The sequence below is a fragment of the Pelophylax lessonae genome (genome assembly GCF_965119305.1).
Source record: "Pelophylax lessonae genome assembly, chromosome: 1".
Classification (NCBI taxonomy): domain Eukaryota; kingdom Metazoa; phylum Chordata; class Amphibia; order Anura; family Ranidae; genus Pelophylax; species Pelophylax lessonae.
In genome coordinates, this window is record NC_138768.1 from 554,292,380 (window position 1) to 554,316,986 (window position 24,607).

Genomic DNA, 24,607 nt, shown 5'->3' on the forward strand with positions numbered 1-24,607 from the left:
GATCTGGGTGGAGTAGAATCTTCCTCATCTCATAAATCTACATATAATTTCTGGGAAGAATCCATATTCTGTGGCCCAATTGAGCAATAAGTTGTTCCTATATACATGGTCCCTCTGAGTGGATTGTATCTCTGGGCAAGATTTCAGAGTTACAGCTGTTGCCATCTCCTTATTGTTACAAGCTGGAAAGCCTTTCCCTAAAGGCCTGGGCGTGGATGCTGTGTCAGATCAGGAAAGGTCTCGAACAAGCCGAATGCTTTCCAGTTCGATCCATATAGTTTTTTTGGGAGGGTCTGTTGCTAAGACCATGGCAACGTTTGCAGTAATTCCCTATTGGCTAAACAGGCCTTGTTTCCCGCCTTTGATACCAGGGTATCGGATTGAAGTCCTTTCTCTCCGATGAGTCTTCTGTCGTGAAGAACAATATTTCACCTTTGTTCATCTCTTCCACTTTCTCATCCTGGCCGGAAGAGACTAATCAGGCTTGGTTGTTTCTCTAAGCGAATATCTACAAATCCTACAAACAGATTTCAATAAAGCTTGTTCCAGGTTTGGACAATCTTATATGTATGAGTGGTTCCTGCGCTATCCGAGGTCGTATATGTTTCCCTTCCTGCTGCTGCACCACAGTACTGGCACCAGGAACCAGTCAATACAATGTGTGCAATTTGGGTGGGTGGTGCGCTTCAGAAGTGGAAATATAACTTAAAAGGGTGTGGCTTAAAACATGGCTTAAAATTGTGAATATATAAAATACAATAATAAAGACGTGTTCCTGTGGTAAAGTTGTGTTATCGTTAAATTATGCCGTGGTGATCAAATAAATTAAAATGTAAATAAACCATTACAATAGATCTTCTATACGAAAAAGTGCTGAGTACTTCAATTTCATAAAAAACTCAGTGAATAAATAATCCGTTAACAAAGTATAAATATATAAATAGAACTTCAAAAACAATTAAAGGTGCTTTGTGCTTTCTGAAATAAATAAATAAAGTGCACTGTTCAAGGTGTCCATTCATAAAAATCCAAAAGTCAGGTGCAATTCCCTTCAATAGCTTCAAAGAATAGTAAACGTGCTCTCATGCAAAAAATAAGGGTGTTGTGACTTGCTGCCTCCACCAGGTGTCACATCTAGGTGTTCTATATTCTCACCTCAATAAGGTGTATATTGCGCCTGTATATAAAGCTTAGCCTCCGGGTAACATGTAGGCTTTTGCTAATTCCAATCTCCTGTTTCGACCTCCGGGTATTTTCCTGTCCTGTCCTTTCAGCTTTTGGGGTGTTAAGCTTTCTGGCGTCCTTAACTCCTTATCGTAACCTCGGGTTGAGTGATGATCCGGGGCTGAGAGGCGAACCGGAGAGCGGAGAGAGAGCCGTCTATGGGGACCGACAACCCGAGGTTACGATAAGGAGTTAAGGACGCCAGAAAGCTTAACACCCCAAAAGCTGAAAGGACAGGACAGGAAAATACCCGGAGGTCGAAACAGGAGATTGGAATTAGCAAAAGCCTACATGTTACCCGGAGGCTAAGCTTTATATACAGGCGCAATATACACCTTATTGAGGTGAGAATATAGAACACCTAGATGTGACACCTGGTGGAGGCAGCAAGTCACAACACCCTTATTTTTTGCATGAGAGCACGTTTACTATTCTTTGAAGCTATTGAAGGGAATTGCACCTGACTTTTGGATTTTTATGAATGGACACCTTGAACAGTGCACTTTATTTATTTATTTCAGAAAGCACAAAGCACCTTTAATTGTTTTTGAAGTTCTATTTATATATTTATACTTTGTTAACGGATTATTTATTCACTGAGTTTTTTATGAAATTGAAGTACTCAGCACTTTTTCGTATAGAAGATATATTGTAATGGTTTATTTACATTTTAATTTATTTTATCACCACGGCATAATTTAACGATAACACAACTTTACCACAGGAACACGTCTTTATTGTATTTTATATATTCACAATTTTAAGCCATGTTTTAAGCCACACCCTTTTAAGTTATATTTCCACTTCTGAAGCGCACCACCCACCCAAATTGCACACATTGTTCCAGGTTTGACTGCTTTGTTTTCTTTGCTTCATTCCTCTGGTCAGGTGCATTCCAGACTTCAACTGATCCTAAAGCTCTCTTATGCCCCATACACACGTGCAGATTATCTGCAGACTTTTGTCTGCAGACTTACCAAAAACATATAATATGAGGTCAAACCTAAACACTTTCAATTTGTATGCAATCCGGCAGGCCCTTGCACTACATAGAAAAGGTAAGTCTGCAGACAAAAGTCTGCAGATAATCTGCACGTGTGTATGGGGCATTAGAGGGCAAATCTCTGCAGTCCCTATCATATCCAATGTCTCCTGGGTAGACTATCCCTTACTCATTCAATACTTTGAAGTTGCATCTGAGACTTGGAGAACCAAGTCTCTCTATGCAGGGTTTACATCTTGCTCTGGGCTTGCTTGCTGGCTCCAGATGAGACAGAGCCACGAGAAAGAGCGAGGATGAACCCGAAGAGATTCACACCACGCAATGTACGTCTTCCACGTACGATGGTAGATCATCCTATAAGTAGATTTCCTAGCTTTTAACAGCATTGGAAAACTAAAGCAGTCAAACCTATCCATCAGCACCTGGCATTCAACAGCCAAGCAGTCAAAGCCAGCGACTGTAAAGCAGGATGGAAGATTGGTCCTTGGGACAGCAGATCCTCCCTGAGAGGAAGCTTTCAAGGAACGTCGGCAACCAGCCGCATCAGATCGGCGTACCAATCCCGCCGAGGCCAGTCCGGAGCCAATAAGATTACCAGAATCCCTTATGCCTTGATCCTGCGTAGAAGTCTTGGCAGAAGCTTGAGAGGAGGCATAAATCAGACGATACTGACCCCATGGGGCCACCAGCGCGTCGGTGACGTCCGCCAGAGGTTCCCATGACCGAGCCACAAACCTCTGCACCTTTCTGTTTAGCGGAGATGCCAACAGATCCACCTTGGGGACGCCCCACTAGAGACACAACTGATGAAACCCCTCCAGATTAAAGAACCACTCCCCTTGGTCCAATGCCTGCCGACAGATAATCCGCCTGCCAGTTTTCCACCCCGGGAATGTGTATGGTGGAGAGGGCTGGAACAAACTGTTCTGCCCACCCTAGAAGCTGGCTACCTCTAGAGCTGCGGCATTGTCTGATTTTATGCACACTGAATATCTCTGAAGGTGATCCATCCAATGGTCCAGGCACAGTCTGATTGCTTGGAGTTCCAAGACATTAAATCGGTAGTCTGGACTCTTCCAGCGTCCAGATCCCCTGAGCAGAATGCTTGTCGAGGACGCCTCCCCAGCCGGACAGGCTGGCATCCGTGGGGACCACTGTCTAATACAAGGGGAGGAAGGATTTTCCTAGCCGAAGCACCAGAGAATAAAGCCACCATATCAGGGACTCCTTCGCTCCCGACATAGCTGGATTGGACTGTCCAGAGACTGCGGAGTCTTGTCCCACTTGGTCAGAATCTCCCTTTACCAAAAGGACCACCGCCAAAACAGAGAGGTGAGCCATCAGAGGAGCCACATCCAAAGACGCATCACAGATAAACTGCAGCCCCTGGATCAGCCGGTTGACAAACTCAGACAGGGGGAGCAGTTTCCCTCCAGGTCACAGCGTAAACGCTTAGCCCACTCGGTCAGAGTTTGCGACACCAGGCCAATAGTAAATACTGGACTCATTGCCGAACCAGCTAAGGTGTACATAGTGCAGGGCACAGTCTCCACCTTCCGATCAGCTGGGTTTCTTAAGGGTCGGGGACTCTTCAACCGGAATCATGGTTGCCTTGTTTAATCTGGAAACCAAAAAGGTTCCACCACCGGTTGGACAGTCAACTTCTTAAGAAGGGACTCCTCATAGGGGTAATGCCTAGAAAAGCGCTTAGGAACCCCACGTGGACACTTTGGTCGTCCCCAAACTTTTGCGACAATTCTGTCAAAATAAGCAGGGAAAAGGAAACCCCTTTGCCGCTCTGGATGGATAGCTTCAGCTGCGCTCTCCATCTTCAGGGTTTCACGCACAGATACAATCAGTGCATCCAACATCGCCTTTTTCATGCGCTGTCGCAGACATGGAGAAATCATCCTCGCTATCAGAGGATTCCAGGCGCATGGTCGTGGACCCAGAAGGATGACCCACGTCCGCCGAATCAGATTGCGGGCCACAGCCTGCGCCTTCCTGTCAGCCGGATCCTTAAATGCCGGGGACTCTTCAACCAAACCGGAAACCGGAGGGTCCACTACCGGTGGAACAGTCCACTTCCTTATAAGGGACTCCTCATAGGGGTATCGCCTAGCCAACCGCTTAGGGACCCCAAGGGGATGCTTTGGTCGTCCCCACTCTTTAGCTACAATTCTGTCAAAATAGGCAGGGAAAGGAAACACTTTTTCTGCTCTGGATGGCTTGCGAGTGCCAAAAGGGAACCTGCGCCTCCATCTTCAAGGTCTAACGCACGATGCTAGCCCATCGCCCACAAGCAAGCTCCACCTGGGACACAAGGGACTCAAGGACCGTCGTCACTGCATGTATGGTTGGGTTGGGACCGCAGCCTCAGAGAGGGGATCAGGTGGGGAAATGTGCTCCAAAGACTCCACGAGTCACTAGAGGGACCCCACAAAAAAGTGTAAAACTGCTAAGAGACGACCCCCACCATGCTGGCAGCACAACCCGATCCCCAAGCACAAGGCACAGAGTGATCCTCAGCAGAGAGGAGGAGGACCCCATCACCTGACTCGCCACCCATCGACACAGGCACCTGCAACCACCAGCAGAATCTGTACAACACGTGCGGCGATCAGGAAGCTAAATGATCCAGGAGTAAACACCAGGGAATAAGGATGGGCTCCCACCGCCGAAGTCGCTGCCCAAAGGGCTCTGCTGTTATGGCCGCTGCTATTTGCAATGCAAACCACAAGAAAATGGCCGTCAGACTACAGAAACATGGCCGCCGTACATAGCAATACACAGGCTACAACTAAATGGCCTACAGGGACCCAGAAATGGGAGCCAGGCCTCAAGGACAGATCCATGCAAGACGGGGGGCCCTGGCAGAAGCCTGCGGGAAGGAGGGGGGTCTGACTGTCCCAAGGAGGTGCCCACGTCCACCCCAAAACCCTCCAGGGACAGAGGTTGGATGGCTACCCACCATACCAGAAACCAGGTGGGGACCGCTCCAGACAGATCCTCCTCTTCATTGAAATGGGGGGGCTGTCGGCCAGGAGGAACGCTGTGGCTCAGGCTGAGGCCTGGTATGCGACCTCTTGAGACTTTACCTCGCTGGGCCAGCCCCCATCCAGTGGGGCTATGGCCCGGCTGACCTAGCGCAGAGCTGAGGCCTGCACGCGCTCGCTGGCCCGACTGTGGTGACCAATGGATCTCGATTATCCAGCCCATGGCCCAGTCCGGCAGTTGATAGTAGATCTCACAGGAAAATTCCACGAGGCCGCTTTTGCAGGGCCATATCAACCTTTTACACAAGTGACTGCAGGGCCACCATCATGGCCGCTAGGGCAGACTGAGACCCAGAGGGTCCCGCAGCTTCAAGGAGGCGATACACGTTCCAGGAGCTCCATGGTTAAATCAGAGCCATATTGTGCCCAAATTGGGAAAAAAAAAAAAAACCCTGCACACCGCTTGGAGCACCACAAGGATCAGCGCACCCACGGCGCTTTATATAGCAGAGGAAGGACTGTATACCCCCACAGGAACTCACCACCATGCACCCAGAGTGGCAAACAGCCTGCCACACTGCGATCAAAGAGGAAGCGCTGACACTGTCACTAGAGGCCCTCGCCACATGTCACCACACTGGACTTCAAGAAAATGGCCGCCGCATAGACTACAATGGGAAACCCAAAACATGGGCGCCGGACTACTCAAACAAAGCCGCCAAGGCAACCATCCACAGAAAAATGGCAGCGCCCATCCACAGAAAAATGGCAGCGCCAAGCAGGACCTCACGAAAGTACTAGTCCACCAGTGGGAGCCCCCCAGGAACCTTCCCCCTGCAGTGCAATAAACGCAGACACCCCCAACAGGGGGCCGCCAGCGGCACATTCCCACCACCCTCCGACCCAGCCCCAATGTAACACCCCCCACCCAGAAACACCCGTGCACCCCAAAGGGGGACTAGGGGAGAGCGACCAATGCAGGGAGAATCCCGCTAGGAATCCCTGCATCCCTACCATCCCCAGGAAGGGTCAGCGACCACCTCAGCAATTCCCAGAGAAAAGAGGGGAGACACTGCTCACCACACCTTGGCATTAGGGGACAAAGCTCCTGTCATTCCTGACCATTCGGTTACACTGCCCCCTACAGGAGTAGGACACTAGGCAGAGAAAACTTCTGGCTACACCAATGGGCAGTCCCAGGCGGTATACTCCCTCTCCCTGCTATAGTCACTCAGTTTTTTTTCTGCCTTGTCAGGAGTAAGGACCTAGTTCCTTCCTTTGATCTTTGGTTCTGGCAACATTTTTTAGATAGCAAATTTTTGCCTCCTAGATTTTTCCTGTGAGATCTGCAGAGAGACAGCATAAAGCCCAATGGTCTGAAGACTTGAAGCTATGTCCATCAGTCAACGAAAGAGAAAATTCCATAAAAAAAAAAACAAAAATGCAAGGACCGCAGATCCCAGTAGGGAGCCAGGTCCTTACTCCTGACTAGGCAGCAAAAAACTGAAGACCTATAGCAGGGAGTGATGGTATACCTCCTGAGACCTAAGGGGCGTAGCCAAAATTGTTTCCACCTAGTCCTACCACCACCTACCACCTAGAGAGCAGCACAAGCCCAATGGTCTAAGAAGACATGGAGCTGTGTCCGACAGAAAATGGGATTTTTGAACTACCGTAAAAATCCATCTATCTGATGTTCATTGACGGACACAGCTCCTGATTCTTATCTATTGGGTTATACTGCCTACAGGAGTAGGACACTATGCAAGACTCCATGGCAGCAGGAGTTCCCTTCCAGTCATGAGTAGGCTAGTTACGGAACGCAGCCTCTGGCTCAGCCTGAAAAGGGGGGGTCCTATGGGGTAGAAGCAAACCCAGATGTATGCTGCCATGGAGTCCATCAGGAAAGGGAAAATTAACAGTAAGTATTTGATAGTACATTTTCCATTATCCCACAAATCCTGGACCTTTCATTGTAGTGCTTGTGCAGGTGAGAGTTACATAGTAATTAAATCTGACACAGACACAAGCAGGTAGAGCACTGACAGACACACAGAGAGCTCACTCATGCAGAAAAAGAGTGTTTAATCGTAATAGCCCTCCCCATATTTGTGACACAACAAAAGGGGATGGTGAGGCATGCACTGGAAGCTGTGATCCGGTACAGAAGTTTTTTCTGTCCCCTTGGCACACTGGGACCAGCTAGCTGCAGCAATTCATGTACATAGGGAAATCGATCAGCCATGACACCACAAATTGCAGCCACAAGGTAAGGCAAAACAAAACAAACACCACAGAAAATAAATTTACACCAGTAGCTAAACACTGAAACCATTTCAAAGCAAACAATGCCTTTTACTACTTACCACCCAGCAATGTACTAGTACATACTCTGGTTATAGCAGGATTGCTTGCAAATGCAGGCATCATCCTGGTATAGTTTACTTGCAATAGCAATCGAAGAAGCTAACCAGCTTCTCGATTGCCATTACAAGCGGCGGGAGGAAATTCCCCCCCAGCGTGTCTTTCGGGCTCTACCGTCCCACGGGCTGCCTGCCTCACTATGCTTTGTGAATGGCCCTGCAGTCTTCTGGGATGTGTCCCAGAAGACTGCGGGGACAGAGAGAAGAGAAGTGGGAGCCAGTACCTGTCTAGACTAGGTCTAATCCCCCCCCCCCCAAAAAATAAATAAATATGCCAAATATGGCCGGGGAAAAGGGCTTAAAGTGAAACTTGCCCTCTTGGGTGGCGTTCGACTTTAAAGTGGTTAAGTCCTAAGCTGTTTTTTGTTTTAATATTATGACAGAAGGAACTCTGTATGTCAAATGCTTCTCCCTGCTTTTCAAAATTATTATTCTTTTACCTTTGTGTGCATTGGGCTTTGCCGATTAGGATGACCAAAGAGCCCATTAGACTAGCGAAGGTGGAATCACTGGTGACTAGAAAAACCATAGACTTTGTATAGCTGGAAGGGTGAATCTGAAGATAAGTGTGCCGTAATGTACAAATATGCCAAGCATATTTGCACGTTATAGCAAGAGCACCTGGTGGCTACAAAATATTTTTAGTTCCACTTTAATGCACACCAGCTAATCCATCCAGAAAGACAAAGTAGTAAGGCTGTGTAGATCGCTGTGGTCTCCTTACTTGTAGTACATTACTCTCTGCTTCTTCTCCTGTGATCACTTCCACTTTTTCCAGTAAACACCGTTTTGCTGTGGCCTTTGTATAAGCAGCTGCAGATTCGGCTAGTGATTCAGAGATGTTATTGGCTACAAAACATTAAAAAAAACATCATAAGCACTACATTTATTATGGCAAAAAAATAAATAAAAAATGCACGCACACACACAGCTTACATTTGTCTGGGGTATTTTCCAACGAAGAACCCTCTGAACCAGACTCCAGACCAGTATTTTCCTTATTGCTATCAGAACTTGCCTCTACTTTGGGTGGACTCTAAAACAGAAGGTTGACTTGATGGTTAAAAAGTGAAAGAGGAAAAAAAAAAAAAAACCAAAACAAACATTACAAAATGTAGGTGACAAAAGGGACCAAAAAAGTAGGAATTTGTCTTACCTGTAAATTCTATATTTGGAGTGCAGTACAGGACTGGTAATTATAGACCATGGGTTAGATGTTGCTACCGTTCAGTGGGTGATTAAACACTGAAAAACTTTTGCTAGGGCTGCCCATAGAGCATTTCCATACAATGTTGCCCTCTGTGAGGCTCCAGCTTTTTTTTCGTAAGCAATGAAAGATCAGAGCAGAAAGCAGTGACTGACCAGCTCTCTGCTCTTGGAGCTCTGAGAACTGAGTGATCAACGGTCTTTGATCCCTCAGGCCTCAGTCTTCACGCCAGCGGGGGACCAATGCTGCACCCACCTAGGGGAAGTATGATTAAAAAAAAAAAAAACCCTCAGTTTTACTTTAATCATACAGTACATGTCTGGTATTCGTAGACCATTGGGCGTACCAAAGCAATGAAACTGAGGGTGGGCAACAACATACCAACTGAGAACGATCAAAAGGCCCACAAAAAAAAAAAAAGGTCTGTTGTAAAAACCCAGAGCTAATTTTCCTTTTTTTTGTACACGTTTTAAAAATAAAATAATTTTAGGCCTGAAGATTATGTAAAACCCTCAAAAAAAACATATTTTCAGAAAGCGGACACCCAACAGAAAGAGAATAAAATGGTGGTAGTTCCTTTTTACAATATTAGCACAGTTATTTATGAAATGCAAATTTTCAGTAAAAAAATATGTTAATTTTAGGGCATAGTTTGAACTTGCAGTGCAGTGGGGGTGGTGAAAATCCAGTCCATAATTTGGTGGCGACTAGAGATCACTGTGGGATGAACTCACTGGGGGGGGGGGGCTGTGTGGAGAAACGGACAGTGGTGAATACAAGTCCTATTGTGAATACCACACTATCTTAACAGAGCAGCTGTGTAGCAGTGTGTGCACTGTGTACAGGGCTGGGAAAGCTTCATCCGGGTAGCGAGAAGGGCGTCCCTAGCTACTATGACATTGTGTTTTGGAGCAGTTTTTAGTTTGCCAAGTCCTTTAACTTGACAAACAAATGCACTGTCATAACATTGTCAAAGTATCTGGATATCATGAACGACCTGGGTTCGTTAACAGCCAGAAGAGGGGTAAGACTTTTGTGAACACTTGGGGAGCAGGGGAGAGCCTGAATGGCAGGGTCACAAAGTGGAAATGCTGGTCTCCCACAGCAAAACACAGGAGGCGGAGAGATGAGAAAATGGGAATATGGATATAGGCATCTTTTACATCTACTAATGCAAGATATCCCCCTTGTTTGAAGAAGCAATGATCAATCTTTTAGATTTTATCTGAAATTTTGGAACACCGAAAAATCTGTGATTTTAACCCCTTCACGCTGACGGAACGCAATTAGTCGGCCTCAGCTTCAGGGGGTTGTACAGGGGTGATGCCTGCACCTAGAGACATCACCCCAGTACTGTTGTTTAGAGCCGGCTTTCTTGTAATGACAAATGATGCGGCTGGCTCGCTACCGGGTCTCCCGTCCCACAGCCAGGTGGCCGAAGACCCGAACAAAGCAGCAAAACTAAAATTATAAAAAAAAAAAAAAAAAAGTTAAGACGACCCATCCCTCCGTGCTCGCCCGCACAAGCGAACGCATTAATGCGCCCGCATATGTAATGGGTGTTCAAACCACACGTGAGGTATCACCACGATCAGAGTGAGAGCAATAATTCTAGCACAAGACTCCCTCTAATGCCCCGTACACACGTACCGATCGTCGGCCGAATGATCGGCCGTCTTTTGTCCAGGGCTGTCATGTCTGTTGAAAACTGAAAAAGACTGCACACGAATTTTGTCGGCCAACAACAGCCGACTGCAGAAGTGATGTCATGTGATGGTTAACTTTCCTTGTCTTTTTTCTTTTCTGAGCATGCCCAGTCTTGCAAATCTGCTGTCTGTCGGCCGAAATCTGTACTGACTGGCGAACAATCGGCTGTTCTGGTGTTGGCCAACAAAAATTTTAATGCCTGCACGACAGATTCTGTTCGGCCGAAAATGCGCTGTCGGAAGCATCATACTAACAAGCCTACAATCGGCCGATCGGTCGTCGGCTGAATATTTACGGCCGACAATCGGTAAGTGTGTACAGGGCTTAACTCTAAACAGGTAACCCTGAAAGTCGTATCCGTAAAGTAATGCCTATGGAGATTGTTAAGTATCGTAGTTTGTCGCCATTCCATGAGTGTGTGCAATTTTACAGCATGACATGTTAGGTATCCATTTACTCAGTGTAACATCATCTTTCATATTATGCAAAAAAATTGGGCCAACTTTTTTTTTTTTTTTTTAAAGGCCTCTTTCACACGGTCCGCATTCCGCTGCGGACCGTGCTCTGCTCAGCCGGGATCGATCCGCCGATCCCCGCTGAGCCGGCGGATGACAGTTCCGCCTCTGCACACAGTGCAGAGAGGGAGGTGTCAGAGCCCCGCTGCTCTCTATGAGGAATCGGATGAGAGCGGACCGCTTGTCCGCTCTCATCTGATCCCAAGGATGGATGGAAAATAGGGTTTCCATCCCTCCGGATTTCACGGACAGGATCGGATGCGGATGACAGCGGGTGTCAGCGGACAGGTCTCCGCTGACATCCGCTGCTCCATAGGGCTGAATGGGGCATCCGATCAGATACGCCTAAAAAACTGACAGGCGGATCTGATCGGAACGCCCGTGTGAAAGAGCCCTTAAATCATAAAAGTGTATTTCAACCCAAAAAATTGTATTTGAAAGACCATGTGACAAAATATTGCAACGATCGGCATTTTATTCTCTAGGGCAGGGGTCTTCAAACTATGGCCCTCAAGTTGTTCAGGAACTACAATTCCCATCATGCCTAGTCATGTCTATGAATGTCAGCTTTACAATGCCTCATGGGACATGCAGTTCTGCAACAGCTGGAGGGCCGTAGTTTGAGGATCCCTGCTCTAGGGTCTCTACTAAAAAAAAAAAAAAATAAAAAAAAAAAAAATTAATAATAATAATAATAAATATATATATTACACACACACATCATTTTCTAGTAAAAAATACAGATTTTAACTTGTAAGCAACATATGTCAGAAAAAAGGCTTCGGCTCCAAGGGGTTAAAATATTAATAAACCCAGGACTCTGCATTCACTATATCTGGTCTCCCACAGTACACAGAACATGGAAATGCAAATATTTTAGTAAATGTAAACTGCTAAATACCTTTTCTCATCTCATCAGCATTGTAAAGCAATCTTGTGACTTCTATCAGTATCCGGCTGAGCACTGGTTAAAGCTTGTAGGAGGAGTATTCACTCTCCTCTGACTGTCCAATGAGGCTTGCATAACCCCTGACTTTGTCTGGACAGTGCCGATTGGCTGCGCTGATCACATGCACCCTCCCAAGAAAAAAAAAATCTCTAGCAATACACACTAAACCAGTGGTTCTCAACTCTCCTCAGGACCCACTAACAGGCCAGGTTTTCAAGATAACTGCAATACATCACAGGTGATATCATTTGCTGCTCAGTGGTTGCAGTATTCTAGTCTGCATTTCCCAGAGGTAATACTTAAAATCTGGCTTGTTAGTGGGTCCTGAGGATCGGCTTTGAGAACCACTGCACTAAACAGAGCATGTGTGGAGTGCCTTCAAGGCTCTGTACTATCAGGAGACAGATTGGGGACAGTGGAAGAAAGAGAGGATCGGAGAAGACATGATCAAACAGCTTTTTTACACAATGCAGAGGATCAAACCCTTATGTTCCACAGTGAGTATAACAAGCATGCTTTACCGGATATACATACTGATTTTACAGTTGTGGGTTTAGTAACAATTTTAAGTTCAGTATTGGGTAGATGCCCCCATTTAGTTTTGGGGCTAGGAATATGTTTGTAAACTCTTTGTGCCTGACGTTGGTGCATAGCAGTCATCAAATCGGACTTACTTTGGTCTGAAGCTAGCCGATTTGAAGGTAATAAAAGTGAGGGGGGGTATGAAAAGAAATAACATCTTGTACCAAAAAAAAAAAAACCCCCCAAGTTGAACCCGGAGGCCTGGAATGTCTTGGATGAAGACTGGCAAACACCAACAGGAGTGGGAGCAGCCCTTCATTGTGAGGACTTTCTGGGAAGTTTTGGTAGGCCAGGGCATACAACAAAGACAAGTGTTAGGCCTTGGTTTTGAGGTTGATAACAAATTTACCCCTTTAGGTACGAGGAGAAACCATAGGAGGCAGCCTAAGCTTTTTCTTGTGGGGTAGGAGTGCCTTGCAAGCAGCAACTTCCTTGATGAATTGGTAAAGGACGTTCCCAAGGAAGTATTTACCATCAAAGGACATGCATAGAAGATGTTTCTTACAAGCATGTTAAGTAGACAAAACTTTTAACCATAACATTCTGCACATGTCCTCAGAGGAGCGATGGGAGACTTGTTGAATGACATTTTTAAGAGCTTCAACATCAAACAGGGCTGAAGATACTAGCCTGTAATTGTCCTAACCCTGGCCACAGGAGGATTTTTTTGTTCCCATTTAGCCTGCTGGCTAAACAATAAAATAAATAAATAAATACCCTATTTACAACACTCTCGATCGCCTTCTGTCAAACACAATCGACACCTTAATCGAAAGTTGCTCGATCCCTGCTGAACTGGCTGAGTTTTGATCCATCTATGGCCAGCTTAAAGGGGTTAAGTCAGAAGGTTTAATGCAAGAAAAGGTTGATGGCGCTGCCAGTGTATACCTGCTAATCCGTGTATTTTATAATGATGCTAAATAAATGTTGAATATAAAATTAATAAAGTGTCATGTGCTTCATACTGGTGAAAAATCTATGGTAAGTGCAAAAAATATAGGTGATCCAGCTCTGTAAAAAGTGCACAATGGTGCTGGTACCAACTACAAATATAAATAGATGAATAAAAGTTCTTAAGTGAGTAAAACCATAAAAAATGAGTGAAGCCAAACCTATAAAGATTAATAAAACTCTGGTGGATCAACCTAAAATCATATATTAATACATATGTGAACTGTGAAATCCTTAGAAGGTGCAAACTCTGCAATAAGAAGCATCAAATGTTGACATAAAACTGTAAAAACGCAGGTATATAAATTGTAAAACCACTCAAAGATATAACATCAGAATTCCAGGTACTGGTTAGTCCGTAATGGCTATAGTCCTAAAGGAAAGGTGAGTCCCACTATGGTAAACCACTCCCTAAATTAGGGGTACAAAAAGTGACTGGTGCAGGTGCTCTAGCAGAAGTTATGGTGGTGCTCGAGTGCCGGTGACCATTCAGTGCTCCCCGCACCCCTTGGACCGCACTCACCAGATTTGATCACCCCTGCAGGGGTATCAAGCCTTGGATATATAATCCTGGGGGTCCCCTTGTCTGGTTACTGTGTCACTAGTGTGGTCCAATATCCTGCCCGAGTCCTCCGTGTCGGGGTCCTGCCCTCTGGATACACAGCGGATGACACAAGTGTCATCCACTCCGTGAAAAAAAAAAAAAAAGGGACCGGAGCGGAGCCAAAAAAAACTGAACGGCCGTGTGAAAGAGCCCTAAGGCAGGGCTTGACAAATTTGCTTTGAATCTAGGAGCCAGCTAAAAAAAAAGTTAGGAGGCAGTTTTTTTTTTCCCAACAAATATTACGGCTTGTTGTCCACTAGTACCCCCCAGGTCCTTTTCCATCTTCGATTCACCCAAGGAGTAGCTTGCTTTCGTGTTTCTGACGCCTAAGTGCATTACTTTACATTTTTCAACATTGAACCTCATCTACCATGTAGTTGCCTACTCCGTTATTTTGTTCAGGTCTGCTTGTAAGGTTTCCACATCCTGCATAGAAGATATTGGCATGCTTAGTTTAGTATCATCCACAAATACCGAGATTATGCTGGATATCCCCTCCTCTAGGTTGTTTATGAATAAATTAAACCGGATTGGTCCCAGGACACCCCACTTTCCACACCCGCCCAATCCTAGTACTCCCCATTAATCACCACCCTCTGGACTCTCCCCTATTCCCTATCTAGGTACTCACCCTATGGTACATACCTATGTACCTTAGTTTGTACAGTAAGCGTTTGTGGGGAACTGTGTCAAATGCCTTTGCAAAGTCCAGATACACCACATCCACAGGCTTACCTTTATCTAGATGGCAACTCACTTCATCGTAGAAGGTTAAAATGATTTTTCATGAATCCATGCCGATTACTACTAATAACTTTTCATTACTAAAATCTTGTATGTAGTCTCTTAAAATCCCCTCCAAAATCTTGCAGACTACTGATGTTAGGCTGACCGGCCTATAGTTACCCGGGATATATATCGGCCCCTTTTTAAATATTGGTGCCACGTTGGCTTTTTTTCAGCTGGCTACCATACCCGTCTGTAGACTATCCTTAAAGAACAAGAATAATGGTCTAGCTATCACCTGGCTGAGCTCTTTAGGAACTCTTGGGTGCAAGCCATCCGGTCCCAATGATTTATTTATGTTAAGTTTCTCTAGTTTAGTTCCAAGTCTATCCTCTGTTAGCCATGGGGGTACTTCCTGAGGTGTATTATTTAATTTAGCATTGCAAGCTGGGTTAGTGTAGCCCCCCAATTATTTTGAAGAGAAGAAATGATTTAACACTTTCGCCTTCTCTCTGTCCTCTGTGGCCAGCTTCCCTTCATCATCTTTTATGGGGCAAATGTGTTCTGGTCTCGCTTTCTTACTATTTATATACTTAAAGTAAAGAATTTCGCTATATTTCTCTCGTGTTCCATTTTAGCCGCCTTGATTTCACCCTTACATTTCTTATTACACTCTTTGTAATGCTTGAATGCTGCCAATGACCCCTCAGCCTTGTATTCTTTGAAGGTCTTTTCTTTAGCATTAATATGCATTTTTATGTTGGAGTTTAGCCACCCAGGGTTTAGTTTTGCTCTTTTAAATTTATCTCCCTTAGGAATGCACTGGCCAATCCCTTTGTTTAGTATGCTCTTGAAGCAATACCATTTTTCCTCCGTGTTCTTTGTTCCCAGGGTTCTATCCCATTTGATATTTTCTAGCAAAAAGCGCAGTTTTGGGAAATTGGCTCTTTTGAGATTCAGTGTCCTTGTATTACTCTTGTGTTTCCTATGACTATGATTAATACTGAAACTAATTGACCCATGGTCACTTTTTCCTAAGTTGCCCCATATTTCTATATCTGTGAGCAGGTCTGTATTGTTGGTAATCAGTAGGTTAAGTACCACATTGTTTGTCGGTGTGTTTACCAGCTGACCAAAGAAATTGTCCTGCAAAACATTTAGGAACTGCCGAGCCTTGGATGAATGCGCGGTTCCTTCTGCCCAGTCTAGATCTGGATAATTAAAATCCCCCATTATAATGACATTTCCCATCCTTGCTGCCAATCCAATCTGTGAAAGGAGGTCTGCCTCCCCCTCCTCCCTCTGGTTGGGGGGCCTATAGCATATGCCAATATTATGGGGTAGACCCAGGGGATATGCTCCCACTTCCTGCTACAGGTACTCAGTTTTGTTGCAAGCAGTGTAAGAAGTATATATAAATTTGGCTACGCCTCTGAGGCAGTCTCAGGGGCGATACCATCCCTTCCTGCTATAGGACTTCAGTTTGTAACAAGCAGCGTCACAAGAAAACATAACTCAACCCAGAGGGGCGGGTGCTGTGTGTCAATGAAGCTCAGATAAAAGGATTTTACGATAAGACAAAAATCCAGTTTTTTTTTCATTCACAGACAGAGCTCCATGTCTTCTAGACCATTGGGATGTCCCAAAGCAGTGTCAATATGAAGGGTGGGAAAACACAGCAAGAGATATAATTACCAACAAGGCTAAACATAGACAACCAGGTAAAACAGGCGCTCAACCAAGAACAACTGGAGCTCACCACCAGGAAAAAAAAATGATACCCTCAAGAGGCGGGAGCCTCTGCAACTGCAGCCTGCAAAACTTTGTGAACACCGCATCCAGAGATGCAAGTACATCCACCTTCTAAAACTTTGTGAATGTGTGTACAGACTACCACGGGAGCCCACAACCTGGAATCTCCAGGATGTTGATCAGCAGACTGGACTCCTCTCTCGTCCAAACACCTTGGGCTGAGTACACTCCAAAGACACCTCCCCACCCGTACAGACTGGCATCTGTGGTGACCATAGGCCAGTACAGGGGGTAAAAAGGATTTTCCCAGGCGAAGCGCCAGGTAGTGGAGCCACCATAGTAGAGACCCTCTCGTACCCCGACTCACCAGGATCAGATCATCCAAAGACAGCGGATCCTTGTTCCATATGCCCAGAATCTTTTTGCAGAGGGCTGGTATGGAACCGAGCAAATGGAACCGCCTCGAAGGTGGAAACCATCAGGCCCAGCACTTGCATGCAAGTCTTGAGCAACGACCAACGGCTGGGCAACAGGAGTCCAATCACATCATGTAGCTTCAGAAGTTTTGCCTGTGGAAGAAACACCAGGGCTGACGCTGAATCCAGCGTCAGACTCAAGTAGTCCAGCTTGGTGGACCGAGTCCAAGCCGATTTCAGAAAATTCAGTGTCCATCCGAACTTCTGTAGGAGTTCACACAGTGATGTCCAAGTCAACTTCTAGAGCTGAAGAAGACTCTGCATGCAGAAGCAGATCGTCCAGGTAACCTAGTACCGCAATTCCCTTCTGCCATAGCAAGGCCAGCACTGGGGCCAAAACCTTTGTGAACACCTGAGGAGCTGAGGCGAGACCAAAGGGTAACGCCACAAAATGATAGTGCTCCTCGCTCATGGCAAAACGAAAAAAAAAAATGATGATGCCCGACATATATTGGAATATGAAGGTAAGCATCTTAAGATCGATAGAAGCCAGAAGATCCCCTTGATATAGGAAAGCTACTACCGTGCGAATGGACTCCATCGGAAATTTCTGAACCCGCCCAAAGCGGTTCAGAGCCTTGGGTTCCAAGATCGGACGAATCTTGCCTTCCTTCTTGGGAACTGTAAACAGATCTGAATAAAAACCTTGAAAAACGTTCCAACTCTGCAACCGGCACAATTACTCCTTGTGCTAACAGGTCCTGCACTGCTCTGTAAAGGCCCTGTAGCCGATCGTGAGACAGATGCAAGTTGGAAGGAAAGAACCTTGCCGGAGGCAAGGACTGAAACGTAATCTTGTAACCGAACTGAATCAATGCGTGGAACCATTTGTCCTGAATGAGCAAGGTCCACGGTTCCGGAAAAGGCGAATATGTCCCCTCACCCTAGATGTAGGTGAGGACGCCCCTTCAGGCTGGGGAAGGCTTGTCTGCAGAACCGGTGGTGCCGCCTTTGACTTACCATTCCAGAGTCTCCTAGAGCCTCTCGCAAAGTTACGGGTGGATCTCTAACCCTTCTCCTGCGATCCAGACGGATGAAAGGGCCGCTTGTGAGCCGAGAGAAAAGGACCAAGTTTATGACGAGGTTCCTTACCCCTAGCAACCTGCAGAAGTAATGTACTCTTACCTCCCGTAAGGCCCTTGATGATCTCTTGCATAGAGGTACCGCACAAACGGTCACCTACAAGAGGTATATCAGTCAGCACCTTTTTAGAAGCCCGGTCGGCCGTCCAGTACTTCAACCAAATCATGTAGTGAAGAATCACTGCCGTCACAAATACTCTGCCGGCCAAGGGGGCTGCATCACAAAATTTACTGTAACCCCTGGATCAACTGACCCCCCCAGCTCAGGAAGGTGTTGACCCCCTTCCAGATCCGGGTGTAAAATCTTAGCCCATTCCGTTAAGGTCTGGGATATCAAGGTGATAGCAAACAACGGCCTGAACATTGAACCTGCCACTGTGAAAAAGTAACGGACCCAACCTTAAGCTCTCTTGTCCACAGGATCCTTAAAGGATGGAGAATCCTCCACCGGCAAGTGTGGCCTTATTTATCCTGGAAACTTGAGTCCGATGGTGGAATTGCAAGTTTCTTCAAGAGAGGCTCCTCAAGAGGATATCTCCCAGCGAAACGCTTAGGCCTTCCAACCATGCATTGTGGGGGTACCCCACTGACTAGTGAATCTTCCCCGCGCGCATTTCTGGAGTACCACAAGAATCAGGATCTAGGATATCCAGTGTGTCGCCCAGTCCAGCTGTTGATTGTAGTTCACAAAGGAACAAAAACACTGCGGGGGGGGGGGGGGTCGGCACTGGTAATCAGATCATTGATTACCAGTGCAGACCCTCGGGGGGGGATGCCACTAGATCCACCAGGGATGCCCACTATGACCCCAGGGATGCCCACTATGGCCACCAGGGATGGCAATCAGGGCTCAGGGAGCCCCCCATTGCCCTCCCCATCAGTGCTGCCCGCCAGTGTCCTCCCTATCAGTGCTGCCCACAAGTGCCCATCATTGCCATCCTTTAGTATCGCCTATCAGTGCCCATCAGTGCCGCCTATCAGTGCCCATTAGTGCCACCTATCAGTGCCTATCAATGCCGCCTATCAGTGCCCACCAATGCTGCACATCTGTGCTACCTATCAGTGCCACATATCAGTGCCCATCAGTGCCACATATCAGTGCCTCCTCATCAGTGCCTGTCAGTGCAGTCTCATCAGTGCAGGAAAAATCTTATTTATTTACTAAATTGTATAACATAAACAAAAAAAACTTTTTTTTTTTTTTTCAAATTTTTCGGTCTTTTTTTATTTGTTTAGCAAAAAGGAAAAAACCCACAGGTGATCAAATACCACCAAAAGAAAGCTCTATTTGTGGGGGGAAAATGACAAATTTGGTGTAGGTACAGTGTTGCATGACCGCGCAATTGTCATTCAAAATGCAACAGCGCTAAAAGGGGAAAATTGGCCTGGGCAGGAAGGGAGGGAAGTGCCCTGTATTAAAGTGGTTAAAAGACATCACTGCTATGGGAGAATTATTACATTTAGGCTGGAATTCCTCCAAAAAAAAAAAAAAATAATAAGTTGAAAATTTCGTGTTCATTTATGATTTAAAGCGGCATTTCACTTTGAAGCAGTGTGGAAAAATCATCAAACATGTTCCACCTCCTCACACTGACCATTGCGTGGGTGTCCCTTCAGAGAAGTCCAGCCAATCCACTGCCAGCAGTGTTACGGAATACCACAAAGTTACCACTGCAAAAACCGCTCATCTGGTTTTGATGCACACAGCCCACCTTATGAAAAGCCAGCACTTTGTAGAGTGGGCTGAGATGCACTAGTGCAGGACGGTTTTAGAAACACACTGAATAGGTTTCGATGGCTATGACAAAGAAAGCTTAGCATGAAATGCAGTGAAGACAACACAGTCAGCATACTCTCCATGCAGGAAACCCCCACTGCCCTGCAGAAAAGAAGTGGGGCGTGTGGTCAAGTTTTAGCAAAAAGGAAAGCCTGTAACAATTAGCAATAAAACTAGTGCTGTGGAATCCACATCTGTATCAGAGATGATACTCACCAGGACTCGCTCAATCATATTTTGTCCAAATACAAACTTATTACTTGCTGCTTCTGCTTTGTGTGCCGAATTCTCTAAGCTAAAAAAAGAAAAATTTGGTAAATTAGAAAAAAACATAGCAAACAGGAAAATTGGATTTTTGTCTTACCGTAAAATTCTTTTCTCTGAAGTTCATTGACGGACGCAGTCTCTGTTCTTCATAACAGTAGGTCTTACACTGCCCCCCACAGGAGTAGGACGCTAGGCAGATAAAAAAGTTCTGGCTACACCTATGGGCAGTCCCAGGGGGTATACCCTCTCTCCCTGCTATAGTATGTCAGTTTTGTATCAAATTAATGTCAGAGAAAACAATACTAGCCCAACTCAAAATAGAGAGGCAGGTACTGCGTCCGTCAATTAACTTCAGAGAAAAGGATTTCACGGTAAGACAAAAATCCAATTTTCTCTCTTGTTCTTTGACGGACGCAGTCTCTGTTATTCATAACAGTAGGGATGTCCCAAAGCAGTGCCTTAAAGATGAGGGGTGGGAACAGCAGAAAATAATTCCCCAAGGCTGAAACATAGCCAACCAGGCAACATAGGACTCATCAGAACAACAAGATGAGACCCACCTAAAAAAAAACATTAAACGCCCTCAAGGGAGACTAAAAACACCCTTAAACAGCAGCCTGCAAAACTTTTGCGGCCAAAAGCGAGGCATCTGCAGATGCCAGCACATCCACCTATTAAAACTTTGTAAAGGTATGAACAGACGACCAGGTAGCCGCCTTGCAAACCTGAACCACAGATGCCTGATTGCGAAAGACCCAGGAAGTACTAAGCGCCCGAGTAGAATTCACCTTAACAGGGAAAGGTGGAACCTGACCCTTAATTCAATAAGCCTGCACAACCGTCTGTCTGATCCATCTGAAAATAGTCGCAGCAGAAGCAGGTAGCCCTTTCCTTGGTCTATCCGTGAGTACAAAGAGCGAATCAGACTTCGAAAAAGATTCAGTAGTCACCAAGTACATCTCCAAGGAACGTCTGCGACTAGCCTTACCAGGTCGGCGTACCAAGCTTGGCGAGGCCAGTCTGGAGCCACAAGGATGACCGGAATCCCTTCCGCCTCGATCCTGCAAAGAAGTCTTGGCAGCAACTTGAGAGGGCGAAAAGCATAAATCAGCTTATACTGAGCCCACGGAGCCACCAGCGCATCTGTGGCGTCTGCCAGAGGGTCCCGAGCAGGCCACAAACCTCTGCACTTTGCTGTTGATCTGAGACGGCAATAGATCGACTTCTAGAGTACCCAAACAAAGGCACAACTGCTGGAACACCTACGGGTGGAGAGACCATTCCCCTGGATTCAAGGCCTGCCGACTGAGGTAATCCGCCTGCCAATTTTCCACTCCTGGAATGTGAACGGCTGAAAGAGCTGAAACAGAGCGCATTCCACCCATTGAAGGATGCTTGCAACCTCTAGGGCCGCAAGGAAACTCGTGGTGTCCCCTTGGTTATTGACATAAGCCACAGCCATGGCATTGTCCGATTTAATGCGCACTGGACAGCCTTGAAAGTACTCCATCCAGTGGACTAGGGAAAGCCTGATCGCTCTCAGCTTAAGAACATCGATTGGTAACCTGGATTCCTCCAGAGACCAGACCCCTTGAGCAGAAAGCTTGCCTAGAACATCTCCCCACCCAGACAGACTGGTATCCGTGGTGATCACTGTCCAATATAGGGGGAGCAAGGATTTTACTAGATTGAGCTTTGGGGACCGAAGCCACCATATCCGGGACTCCCTGGTCCCCTGGCTCAGCTGGATCTGGTTGTTCAGGGAATTTGGATCTTTGTTCCATTTGAGAAGGATTTCCTTCTGGAGGACTCTCGTGTGGAACTGAGCAAAAGGGATCGCCTTGAAGGACGACACCATCATCAGTCCCAGAACCCTCATACAAGTCCGAAGGGATGACCATTCGCTGGACAGCAATAGCTGAACCGCAGTCTGGAGCTTTTGCCTTTTTTCCGGAGGAAGAAACACCCTGGCTGAGGACGAATCCAAAGTCAGGCCCAGATAGTCCAGTCTCATGAAAGGAACAAGGGACGACATCTGAAGGTTCAGAATCCACCTGAACTCCTCTAGAGTTCTCATGGTGATCCGTAAGTTTGTCACCAGTACCGTGGGAGACTTTGCACGGAGAAGTAGATCGTCCAGGTAACCCAAGACTGATGTCTCCCGTTGGCATAACAACCGCCAAGACCGGAGCCAAGACCTTTGTGAAGACCCAAGGAGCAGAGGCGAGACCAAAGGGCAATGCCACAAACTGTTAGTGATCCTCTCCCAAGGCAAAACTCAGAACGTTGATGTCCTGTACATTTCGGAATGTGAAGGTAGGCATCTTATGTCTATGATGGCCAGGAAATCCCCCTGATGTAGGGAAGCCACCACAGTGCGAATGGATTCCATCTTGAATTTCTGAACTCGCACAAAGCAATTCAGTGCCTTTAGGACCAGGATTGAACGCACCTTGCCTTCCTTCCTGGGGACCGTAAACAGGTTTGGGTAAAAGCCCTGAAAACGTTCGAAGACGGAACCGGAACTATTACTCCTTGTTGTAACAGGTCCTGTACCGCCCCAAAGAGAGCCTGTAAGTGATGCGGGGAAAGTCGTACATTGGAAGGGAATAACCTTACCGGCAGGACAGATCGAAACCCGATCTTGTAACCGGACCGTATCACCTCGTGAACCCACTCGTCTTGTATACGGGATAGCCACAGGTCTGGGAACTGGCAAAGACACCCCCCCCCCACCTGTATCTGGCCCCAGATACAGGTGGGGGCGCACCTTCTTGCCTAAGGGGTCTTATCCGCAGGTTCGGAGAAACCATATTTCTGTTTGCCAGACCAGGGTCGCTTGGAGCCACCTGAGGAGGCCTTGAAGGACTTTGATCCTTTATCACTTGTCCCTGAGGGACAAAAAAAAAAAAAAAACTTTGTATGGTAAAAAGGAGGGACCCCGTCTATTACGAGAGTCCTTACCCTTGTTAGCCTGTGGGAGAAAGGTACTCTTACCCTCTGTAAGACCTTTGATAAGGTCATCAAGGGTAGCCCCAAACAGGTGATCACCTTGAAAAGGTAGATCAGAGTCAAGGCCTTCTTTGAGGTCTGATCTGCAGACCAGCATTTTAGCCAAAGTATACGCCAGAACCCGCCAGGAGGGGAGGAGGGCGGACATTTTACTTACCATACCTGGAACAGGCAGGCGCCATCTCCTGACAGAACCCCTCTCCACCGAAGTGGGGGGCTGTTGGCCAATAGGAACACTGCGACTCGGGCCTAGACCCGGCCGTATGCGACCTGGTGAGACGTTTAACTCGCAGGACCAGTCCCTGTCCGGTGGGACTATGTCGCGGCTGACCTAACACGGAGCTGGGGTCTGCGCGTGCTCGCCGGCCAGCTGGGGTGACCACTGAATCTATATATCCAGCCCGTCGCCCAGATCCGGCATAGTTGCTTGTAGATCTCACAGGAAAAATATCCGGTGAAAAAAACCTAACTAGGAAAAAAAAAAAAAAAAAACTTTGACCAGGACCAGAGATCCCAGCAAAAGGAACTAGGTAAATAAAACCGACATACTATAGCAGGGAGAGAGGGTATACCCCCTGGGACTGCCCATAAGCGTAGCCAGAACTTTTTTCTGCCTAGTGTCCTACTCCTGTAAGGGGCAGTATAAGACCTACTGTTATGAAGAACAGAGACTGCGACCGTCAATGAACGATGGAAGTAATTTTTGTTCAATAAAACCAAAAGGAAAAAAAAAAAAAAAGGTACAAGCGCATAGGCTTTTAAATAAATAAAAAAAAAAAAAAAAAAAAAAAAAAAAAGCCTTGCTCGCAACACAGGTGTAAAGTTAACTCTCACAAGTAGTTGTAAACCAAACGACTCAGTGGTTATAAATCCATTCAAGTGACTAGCATCAGGTGATTCACAGATGAAGCAAATTCTCCTACATAAGTTGTACCCGTTTATCTGCAGTCCTCTCTCCTCTACACCGATTTAAAGTGCAGAATTTACACAGCCTGTCTGAGCTTTCAGAAAGCAGGGGACACGGACATGAAGTTACACTCTGCAAAGCTCAGGGAGGGGGGAAGGGAATCCCCCTTCATACAGGAAAAGAGCGGAGGCTGTATAATCACAGGCTGTGTGCTGGAGATCCCGACCCGGTCACCTTTTTTCTCTTGGTGTCAGGAAAACTTTGCAGAAGTGATTCATGCTGGTAGTAGAGGAATAAGGCGGCACAGAGAAATGACACTTAGTGCTCTGGATTGGGACAAGTACACACTAAAGAGAGATATGATTTTTTTTTTTTTTTTATTTGAAGTTTACAACCCCTTTAAGCTATCAGTTATTTTTACTGAAGAAAAGAAAAAAATAATCATGA

General features: G+C 46.3%; 1 protein-coding gene across 2 annotated transcripts in view; it reads right to left on the reverse strand.

The window, feature by feature from the left end:
* Nucleotides 1–24,607, reverse strand: part of RANBP3 (RAN binding protein 3) — a 164,338-nt gene that overhangs the window by 30,086 nt on the left and 109,645 nt on the right. For both annotated transcript variants that reach the window (XM_082245300.1, XM_082245299.1), the window contains 3 exons: nt 20,191–20,269; nt 8,583–8,682; nt 8,371–8,495 (listed from right to left, as the gene is read on the reverse strand). In XM_082245300.1, coding sequence (XP_082101426.1) covers nt 8,371–8,495; nt 8,583–8,682; nt 20,191–20,269 — 304 coding nt within the window. The remainder of the gene's footprint in view (nt 1–8,370; nt 8,496–8,582; nt 8,683–20,190; nt 20,270–24,607) is intronic.